Here is a 10,839-nt window from a genome sequence, read left to right on the forward strand (position 1 = left end):
AAATGCCATTTTACGATCAAATATGACAGATAATAATTTAGCACTGTCAGAGCATAATGACCGGTTTGTTTGCGTAATTTGATTATTGAAAAATTACTGTAGTAGCAGATAAACTAGAAACCATTATTACTTCAATTCATGAACAGTGCTATTCGGAACATCTATCTAAGCAATAAGCATGAATTTGTCTTATTGAGTATATGTACCAGGAATGTCTACAACTACAGGATTGGAAACTATTTTCAGTTCTATACATGAATACAGAAGAATTATTAAACTAAAAACACTGTTTGTATCAACTAAAGAATGTATAAAATTCAATGTCGCAATAACAATATAAAATATAGCCTTCACTCTCATCAAAACTTATTTGATGTATAGAAGTTTAAAACCACGAATCTAAAAATCAAACATAAACGAATGCAAAGATTCCCTGTCGTTCTGTAGCAAACCGGATCAGAAGAAAACGTGGAGTGTTCAACAATCAGTGAAATGTGTTGTCGTAGGCTTTTTATAATAAACTTATTCACAGACCAACCCAGTACGAAATCAATACGTTTAAGATGTCATAAGAACTAAAACTAATACTCGGTTTTGAAATTATTTAGCAGCAAACAAAATATGACAAGATTGCACAAATGGAATGCAAACACATCACATTAACAAACAAGGCAAGTGTATACTTTACGGTTTACGGCAGGTGCAACTTAATAGAACCGCCCTGTCCACCGCTAACACATTCTCTACTCTCTACCTATGTCTCTACTCCCTAATTAAAATTAAAACGAATATAGGTCAGGCTCTAAGTGATGATAAGTGATACTTTTATATTACAATTGAAATTGAATTTCCTTAAAGCAATACTTTCTAAACCCGTCAAAACTTGCAGCCATAAAAAGGGCCAAATAAGGCCAGATTTTCTGGCCTTATTTGCATCAATTTTTTTAGGCCAACTGCAATTTAAAAAGGCCAGTTTTCTGGAATTTGGCCTAAAAAAAGGCCATCTGGCAACCCTGTGCCTACCTCTAGAAGTGACGCCAGAACAAAAATGACCAGAGCTGCCCGGCGCTTCCGAAAGCGATACAAAAACAAAAATTTTACAACTGAGTTTAATTGAGTAGTTGCTCTCAAACTAATGCATACCTTTTCCTTTAAAATTAATCAATGCTTAAAATTGTTAATGTAACTTTTTAAGCAGTAGAAATTTCAATTATTTTTATAAAAAAAAATTAATTACATTTGGCAACCCTGGTAACTTTTGGACTGCAGTCACTCCTGAACCGTTACACCGGAAAAGCCGACAAGCAATATAATAGCCCTGGGTGGGGTGAGTTGACCCGGGTGTGTGTTTGTAATCTGTAGGTCGTTGCAGCAGCTGGGTTGTTTTGATCATTAGACGCTTTAAACAGAGCAATTTCCTTATGAACCAGCTGACTGCAGTCATTGTGACTTTTCTAGCACTCAGCCAGAGAGCTGATTCTTGTTTTAAAATTTGGTAACAAAAGAAAAAAAAAGTAATGACAGGGGTAAACTTAAGAATCGAACCTACGCCATCGAAATACTACTTTCTGTACCCTCAAACCGTTGGGCCACGCTGCCGACGGCGAAACCAGGGATGGGCGAAACGTTTACTTAATTTACTTTCTAACGTGCATGAGTTACATGACTGCAATCAGCTGATTTCAATCTTGCTTTCTGATTGGTTAATAAACCTCATCTGCTGCTGTGACCTGCATATTACAAATACGCGAGGCAGGGTAGGTTGGGCTAGTTTGGCGGCATAGTATTGGGCGGGGTCGTGCGCTCGAACACAATTCTTAGCATGACTTGCTTGAAGATCCTACAAGAATAAACACGTTCTCTGGTGTCACGTGTAAGCTGCTCCGACGCCTGCTAAAGTAAATCCATTGATACAAAACTTCAAATATCTCTTTAAAATGCGAATAACTTTCAACCGGTTAAAAAAACAGCGGTGAGAGGAAAGATCAGTTTATTTAAAGTTCAGTGCACAAACGTAGATATTACGTGTTTAGACGAAAAAATATCAGTTTTGAAATGTTAACATCACAGTGGCTAGATTAGGCATAAGTGCAATGAGGGCAGAGCAATCGAAGATGCTATTTTGTTTTTAAGGTCAAACATATTAAAAGAACATAGCAGGTCTAAAGAATTTCTGATTTTTGCACATTATTTCAGATCATTTGTTAGGGGCCCAGCTATTTGCTCAAAAAATGTAAAAGTTTTTAATCAAGATTGCCCGACTTCCAATGCAGCAAAATCCGTTAGTTTTACATTGATTTATTGTCTGCAGACGTTGAGTCAATGTAAAAGTGACAGGCTGTACTGTGCTGGAACAAGCCGAACATACAGAGAAGTGACGTAACAATTACAACTGCCCAGCAAACAATTAACATATTATAGATTTAATTATCTTCAGGAAAAATTCAACTAAAACATAAATATGTTTCTCAATCTGATGCTGCAAGTGGAAAGACTTGAGTACGTCTTTCCAATCCCTGAAAGCATGAAAAGGCATTTCTTTTACTGTTTAACAATCCATGGAGAACGAGCCATACGCCATTGATCTCATCATGGGCTAATCAATAAGATGAAGCAGAGGGCAATCCCAATTAAACTTTAAAGATTTTTTTTTGTTTGTTTATCTTTATCCTGCATTGCGGAAAAGCGGACTTGAGCGCTATGCATCGGTGTACGCCTTCCGACGTACACCTGACCCACGCTGCAGCCGACGGCAATGTCTGTTTCCGGTTGTCTACTTTACTTATGACTTAAATTTGGTACTACCCATTACTCGAAATCGATCACTAAGTAGAGGCAATTATCGTAAAGTTTCTTGCCCAGAGAAACAACAGCAAGTGCGGGTGGCTGGAGTCGAACATGCAGGCTTTCGACTGTTAGCCCAACGCGCTAACCACTCGCCATTGCTGCCGATATTTTGAAGTTATATTTTAGGGGTCTTTTCAAACTTTTTTTAAAGTTGGATCTTACGGATTTGAAACATTGCAACTCCAATATTTTCAAGGCCAACAGGTTTTCCATAAAATTGTTCACTAAGACGTGTCAAAGTAGACACCATTCCTTTAGTATGTACAACTACTATCAGAAAGTAAGTCAAAACTTGACTTGTATCTCTAGCATCCTTCACTAAAATTGCATTACAGTCGTGCTCTTTCCTTCCAATGGTTCGGATGTGCTAGGTTCCACTATCCCCTGTCACTTTCTTATTCTCCTCCAACCAATCTTCGAGGCCATTCACTTCAACAATGTGATCCAGACGTTCCCGATAGGCAATCAAGTCTTCCATAAATCCAGGGATTTTTGTGTTCTCCTGATTGTAGTGTGGTTTCAGCATCTCCATGTCCTCATGGGACACTTTACCCATGGTACATAGAAGATGGAAATCTAAAGTATGGCGAATTTGTAGAAGCTGAAGGATTCCAGTCAAATAAACTTGATCTTTGCTGAAGCATCCTGAATTAAAAAAAATTATTTGAAAAACATTAAGGTTATAAACATTTATTATTATCTTAGTTAGGTTAAGAAAGCATTTTTTATTCAATAGCATTGAAAATGAAGTTTTAACCCCCCTTACTCCATCATCCATTGAATTAATCTGTTCCAAGCTTACGTATTGTTTAATAAAAAAGTACTGTACAAAATTCATTCATGTCAGAATTATTGTCAAATGTGCTTCATGTGATCTAAACTGGCAGTACGTGAGTAGTCACATCCATGGTTTAACGCAGACAACGGCGACAACCGCCTAGCATACGGTACTGTGCTGGAGATCGAAAGCTGCAAAGGGCTGATGACACAAGGACCATTAAAAAGGGAATTGAAGCAGACTATCTCTTGAATTCTTGTGATTTTAAAACAGATTATAAGGCCAAAAACGGATTTGTGCTATTGTAGAATGTTCGCTTGGAATCCACTGTCTGATGCTGGCGCATTGTATTCAATGAAAGGGAGACTTACGTGGTTATTCCCTCCAATTACTGGAAGGTACAACTACGTGCTTTGCATCTGGCACAAAAATTCAAAAGTTGCACAATAATTGAACAGTCTAAAAGGATCCATTTTGGAGCTCATAGTCTCTAATTCACTCAAAGCTTTCTTACCAGGCTTGGAGGTATCAAACTGTCCTCTCTTGCATCGTAAGCAGTAGTCCCACCTAACCTCTGGGTTGTCCATAAATTGACCAAGGTCCTTGAACAAATCACAAAACGACATCTGAGAGGCTTTATGTGTAGTGTAGTACAAGATGGCGGACCTCCAGAGTGACGGGTCTCTGAGGAAATAAAGAATGTCTATAGAACGTGTTATCGACGCTGGTAAAGTAGTAGACCGACATAAAATATTTTCTGCAAGAATAAAAGCAATATTGGCAATTTGTTCCGTTTTCCATTAATGTTATTATGGAAATAACATTTGGATTAATTTGTGTTCAGTAAGTATACAAGCTCAAGTAAAACATTCCATCAACAACTAAACTGACTTTCTCATGAGGACGCTGTGGAGGCTGGCAAGTCCTTCTTCGGTGGGGTTGGCGGGTTTTAGCCCCATCTGGCGGCGTATTTTAGAGTTGTGCCATATTTGCTGCCTGTTGTTATGGAAACGGAGATGGTGAGTGCCTATGAATCACAATTAAATCTTACAAAGTATCAGAGGTGTACCGGACCCGGATCTTACCATTTTTCACCGGGTCCGGATCGGATTTGGATCTTGTTTTAAAAAAAAAGAATCCGGATCCCAAATTTTTATGATTTTTTTTCAAATTTTGTGCACAGATATACAAAATGTTAATGAGCTCCTGGGAGCATTCCAAACCCGGGAAAGTTTTGAACCACTGCATTTGTGGCAACACTGAAATTTTTCAAATTCTAATCGTTAGTTTTGCTTGTTACCTGTTTACTTTACTGCAGTACGTAATGAAAATTTATAATATTAAGAGATCTAAACAACTATGGCCATGAAACAACTAAACATACATGGATTACAAGGCAGGGTATTAGGCAGGGCCGGATTTAGCTGATGGGGGGCCCGGGGCACTTTTACATCGGGGGGCCCCCGTGCAAAAAAAACCATCTCTACGTCTACAGTAGCATCACTTCAGTACTGCACAGCATTTTGCAGAAACTTTAAAGGCCAAAAGGAAAAAAATAACACAAAATCACATTTTTTTCCACATAGGGGGGGCCTTCAAAAGTCGGGGGGCCCGGGGCAACTGCCCCCTCTGCCCCCCCCCTAAATCCGGGCCTGGTATTAGGCCTGCATTAAGTTGACAAATGAAATGATGGTAGAATTTATTTCATTATTAAGCTCACGGGCTACATACTTTAGTTATTGCTTTGCCAGGCACTGATTAGATATTTCAGCAACCATAGCGGTTGTGTCAAAAAAAAAATATTTCTATTCTTTACTTGGCACAATAGGCTATATAAAAATAACCCCCCACCCAAAAAAAATTAGCAGATTAAGTAAAAAAGAGCGAAAGGTACGAACCGATTTCATGACGTAACAGTCCTTCAACCCAGAGTTTCTTTGCCGCGCTCTCCCGGATGCTAAGGGTGGGCCTTCCCCCAGTCACGGTCATAGCGGCCCGCGCTATCAGGTCGTTGCTTATGTTCACCACCACGTCGCCATAGAAACCCTCCTTCTCCAGGTACCTTGGTTTCAAAGAAAGAATCCAGCTGGTAAAATCCGCTTCTTTACATTAATTCAACATCTAAAAGCGTCGAATCAATGTGTGTAGACAAATTTTGTTTGCTGACTTGTAACGTGATACTCACAAGTGGCAACAATAGTGACGCGGCGACATTCGAACCAAGGTCTCACAGGCTTCGACCAACCTGCTCACCAGTAGCGTTGATTGGAGGGTCCAGAGAATACTTTTGGACCAGGTCCCAGAATTTAGCGGCCTGGGAACTTATAGAAACCACCGCGTATTCTTTTGTGCGTTTTTCTAAAAAGTGTCGTGATTTGGGTTCCCAAGAATCTCATTGGTACCGGGACTAAATTATTTCCTCAACCACATTGTACTCACCTTTTGACAGTGGTCCATAGCTGTGTCTTAGTTAAAACCTGCCCTCCAGTGGCCCATTCGAACTTCTCGTAATTCCCGTAACGCTCGAGAACCCTTTTCATGATGGCCAAGGCCTGAAAATTGAGTAGACATAATGGTGAGGTTCAATGTACAAGAAATTAAAGTTGGCGGATCACGTATCGTTGATGGAGAATTAAAACAAACGTGCAATCGTGCATATTGCAGGAAAAGGTGTGAAAGTTGGCTATGTCACGTTTTGATCATCGAATATTTTAGCTGAAGAAATAATGCAGGAAGTGAGTCAGGCATGGAAGTAAAAATGAACATAATGCCGAGATGTAGCCTAGTGTGAGTTAGGATCACATAATTGTTTACAAACTAGAGTTAGGCCTATAGTATCACTTTTTAATAAATAAATGTTCTAGTTTCAGGAAAACGAAACTCGCTTGGTACCGTATTGCAACACTGACCTCGCCAGTCTAGTTTGCAAATCATTCTTATAAGGGAATCTAAGTGACGCTTGTTTTTTTTTTTTGAAAAAAATAACGTTACGATGAACGCCATATCGCCAGAGCGTGACGCAGCGTTCGTGCTTCCTTCTATGATCCAATTTCGTGATAAACAACTTTCACCTTTCGGCGCCGTATTAACCTTATTCAAAGCGGCTGTAATTTTATATCCATCGAACAGATGTCATTCCTACTTCGTCGCTACATCGGCTCGCGGCGACTGTTGCAAACAATCCATAGCTATTATGTAAACTGTTGTTGAACAGTCATGTGTAACAAAATACATTTGGAGTATTGGACTGTTCTAAAAATAAATTAACCTTTTTACTTGGCCAAGTCAAGAACGCGTGTTGTTTCGTCATGTGTTCTCCTCTCCAAATCTCCTCTCTAGTTATAGCACAAAGCAAAGTCTTTCGAAAATTTTTACGTGTTTGCGAAATATCAGAAAAGCTTGTTTGATTTGTTTACACAGATTGCAGATTGAAATGGCCGAAATTATATTTTGAACTACACATTCTACACTTTGCTGCACTTCAAAATGGCTTTTCAAGTTCAAGATTTTTATATGATATATGAATTAACATTTAACAATATGAGTATCTTCAATATGAACTTTCTCTTACCTGTGGTAGGTATTCAGTTGAAGCTTTGCTGTAGCGGCCCAGAACATTCGAACTGGCAGGATATTCATACTTGAATTGTGGATTATAAGTATATCCGGACTTCATAAACTTAACTTTTTCTGTTTCTATATTGCTCGGTTTAATGCAAGTCAATAGACAGACATTTTTCTTCGGTTTGCTTCCAGCCGTTTTCAATCTGCTCGATTTCTTGCTTCTTCCAGCGGATGACAATCTTCTCTCCGACTTCGAGCGCCTGACCGCATCAGCCTTGGCGTTTCTAGCTAATCTCTCCTCCATTGAAACCATATTGTCTATAGATGGAGGCCTGAAAATTTTAACAATATCTGGTTTAACAGAAGTCAAAATAACAATTACACTGCACCTTGAAATGCCTCGAACCATCAAGTAGGCTACCGTACTTAAATGCCTTGGTTTTCTCAATCAAGTGCGGCTGTTTTGAGCGGTCAAGTGCTGTCAAGTGGCTCGACGTCTGGCAATGTATTCAGAGTTGGAATATTTTTATTTCTGGAACTCCAGCATAGGGAAAAGTTAGTGTGTGACGTCATAAACAAAAATGTTGACAGCAAAAATTTAAATCATAGGTTATTTTCAAAATTGCTTGTAGGTTCACATTATAGCAAAAACTAAGTCTCCACTTTCTGGAGCATCAAACTGTCCCAAATGAATTTGATTTGCCAGAGTAAATAATAGAAGAAGCTTCATTCGAAATAAAATAAAACGAATACAAGACATAGGTTTTGTGTCTCTTTCGTTTCTATATTGTACTTTTGTATCTTTCTGCTACATTTTTTTTGTGCCTGAAATAACAAAATTATCATTTCTGTAGGGTGCAATTGACCATTAGACCGTATGGTCATTTCGTTGTCTCTTTGTCAGTTTAAAAACTTGTGCCATTTTTGCAGTGTACTGTATATTATACTGTGTAGGGCGTAGCGCGTAGGCTATACAACTTGCATATTTCGACAATGTTCCTGGCAAATAAACCATTGATTGATTGATTGGTATATAACTTCGAAATAATTTTGTTCAGAACTCTTTCAAGATTCAATGTTTAAAATTTTACATTGTTTTATTTTTTGAAAGTTGTGACGCAATATTACAAGTTTTAAAGACTCTTGCCAGTTTTGCTTTAACGCAAAAACGTAAAGAAAACGTTTCAATTTCAAAATAAAATTTCACTTTTTTTGTAAAAGCTTGAATATTTTGTTTGAAACAATGGAAAGTACTGTCTTAAGCTACGATGGTACAACTTATCATTTTAGGTTTTCTGTTTTATCACAGTTAGACAATATTATATAAAAAGCTGCTACAAAAAAAAATTGAGCAATGACGTTTAGACATGGACGTTTTAAAACAAAACTCATCTTAAAGTCACAAAAACGTCCGTGAATTAAATTCTAAACTACAACAATCACCAGATTAATTTTCAAACTAACCTTCGAGATAAAATCCTGCTTTGGCTTTTCGAACTTGACACAGATCGTGACGACATGCACTGGGTGATCACAGGACGGGGTTGGTATTTAGCCTGGTTTCCCTTCATAGTGAAGTTGAGACCTTGCGGGGTAGCAACGCGTAACTGGGTCAGTTTGGAGGCATTGGGGGTTTGTGCGTGAAATGAATGAGCCCTGGGGGTACATGGCCTACGACCACACCCACATAGGTCAATGTTCTGACCCATCGGGATTTGATTTAAATCTTTATAGTCTAAGAAAAACATTTCTTGTGTTCTTTCATTGCTATAAATTTGTCCTAGACTCTCACTCTGTGTGATACCTTCAGCTTCTTCGAATCCCGGCTCAGTAACATTTATAGCAATGTCATCATCAGCGATAGATTGTTCCACTGCAGGACTACCGCAAGCTTGATTGAAGAACGTCCTTGATCGTGGAGAATTTTGTAAACTTGACGCTTCACATTCAATGCTGGGCAGTTTCTGTACTTCTCCTAGGTCTCTGGTCTCCCCGAACCTGTGCGTTATGTAAGCACTTCGTCTGGGGAAGTCAGCTAAAGGGGGTAAGGAACTTCTTCTTTGGGTAGTTCCCAGCCCTGATGCAGTCAACCTGCCTACATTTTCTTTTCTACGTTTGATGCCCATTTGATTGACATGGACTATTATGACGCAAACAAACCCATACGTAGGTTACAACCTATACCTAACCAAACCAACCTAAATACAAATGTATCAATGTTAGTTTTTACTATACTGCGTGTTAAACTCTCGCAAACGCTATATAAAAGTGTTGAGTTTCGATCAATAATCTGACTACACTTGACTCAAACTTTCACAAGATTGCTAATAAATACCGAACAAGAACATCTCCCTGCAATATTTAAACAATAAACAAATTTTCATGTAGTTTGTCAGCCACATCTAATAGATCCATAAGTTCAGCATTTTCTATCTAACCCGAAACCAAATAAAGCAGCCTACTGGTTGTTAAAGCTATTTCCTTCTTTGCCTTGTCTTTGATTTGTTTGTTCAACAAACACAGAAACCAGTTTCAGTCGAGCCGACCTCAGAACAGCTGAATGGCGAGCAATTATGACAAGCTGGTCGCACAGCGCCTTTGTTCGGACAAATGGCATTGTTCAAGTTGGCTTCAAATTGCTTTTGTTTTGTGACTTCAAGCATTTATCTCTCCGCCAACTTGCTCCCATAAAAGACCGCCATTGTCAAACATTGTATCAACATCAGACAACGTTAACTCCACAAGAACAATTGTACATTTCTATTCGTTTCTAGCAGTGGCTGCAACTTTCATGCTCGAATTTGGAACTAAAAGCAGACACACGTTGTATGTTTTTTCATAAAGTAAATAATTTTTTCGAATCTAAAATTTCATGGATGAATATATATTGTTGGCATTTTGGCAAATAATGATCCTGTCTTGCCTCCATTGCGGAAACACAGAGTAGGCTGCACAGCGACACAAATGCAACACGTCAGGAATCAAAAAAGGGCCGTAACTTCATCCACTCCCCTGCTTCCATTGTTTGGCGTGCCATTGTCTTGCTGAGACACATCCGCGTGCTCTGCAGCGGTGTCGAACCGACGTCCTTTCGAATGATTATCTTCAAAGTATGTCCGCCCGTTAGCTCAGTGGTTAAGCGTCGGACTCAAGATCAAGCGGCGCTGGTTCGGCTCTCGGGGTGTGCGCTTGAGCAACGCATTTTAGGACTGCTCTCCATTTAGCGGCAACTAGTGGATGGAATAATTTCCCGGCAACAACACTTCAACTATCAGGAAACTTCACTCTGTCAATCTCGGTGACCGGCCCTGCGTCAAAATCCTCTGCAAGTATGCGAAACTACCAGGAAAAATCAATCAAGGCTTTGTCAGTCCGAAGATAAAGATTCAAACCAATCAAAGTAAGAAAGCCCTCTGGGCCTCTGATAGATTATTGATGGCAGTTTCGCATACTCTTAGAGGCTTTGAATCACTGACATGGCCGGTTATCGAGTTTGACAAAGTAAAGTTTCTGATTGTTGTCTGTGGACCAGACTGTACGCCACATTATCCATCATTGTCTACGGACTCCGAGATAGAAAACAGCACTTAATAGCAACACAGTTCAATGGCTGCAGTCTGCAGTGCTTGGATGGTATAACGTTGTGCCTT

The 10,839-nt window shown here is 39.2% G+C and overlaps 1 protein-coding gene across 1 annotated transcript; it reads right to left on the bottom strand.

The window, feature by feature from the left end:
* Window positions 1–1,979: 1,979 nt before the first annotated feature.
* LOC145772622 (microtubule-associated tyrosine carboxypeptidase 1-like) lies at window positions 1,980–9,365 on the bottom strand. The gene is made up of 7 exons (XM_082584487.1): window positions 8,654–9,365; window positions 7,197–7,521; window positions 6,065–6,177; window positions 5,524–5,687; window positions 4,517–4,652; window positions 4,140–4,309; window positions 1,980–3,492 (listed from the first exon to the last, which is right to left on the bottom strand). The coding sequence occupies exons 1-7, from the start codon at window positions 9,313–9,315 to the stop codon at window positions 3,215–3,217; spliced, it is 1,848 nt and encodes a 615-aa protein (XP_082440613.1). The 5' UTR covers window positions 9,316–9,365; the 3' UTR covers window positions 1,980–3,214.
* Between the last annotated feature and the right edge of the window lie 1,474 nt (window positions 9,366–10,839).

The sequence above is a fragment of the Aplidium turbinatum genome, chromosome 6, assembly GCF_918807975.1.
Source record: "Aplidium turbinatum chromosome 6, kaAplTurb1.1, whole genome shotgun sequence".
Lineage (NCBI taxonomy): Eukaryota > Metazoa > Chordata > Ascidiacea > Aplousobranchia > Polyclinidae > Aplidium > Aplidium turbinatum.

Bases quoted from the DNA above. Each gene is read 5' to 3' on its own strand.
- LOC145772622 (XM_082584487.1), bottom strand. From the start codon at position 9,315: ATGGGCATCAAACGTAGAAAAGAAAATGTAGGCAGGTTGACTGCATCA. The intron at 4,310-4,516 runs GTCAGTTTAGTT...TTATTTCCTCAG, and splicing joins CACAGCGTCCTCATGAGAAA to AGACCCGTCACTCTGGAGGT. The intron at 3,493-4,139 runs GTAAGAAAGCTT...TTTTTAATTCAG, and splicing joins GTTTGATACCTCCAAGCCTG to GATGCTTCAGCAAAGATCAA.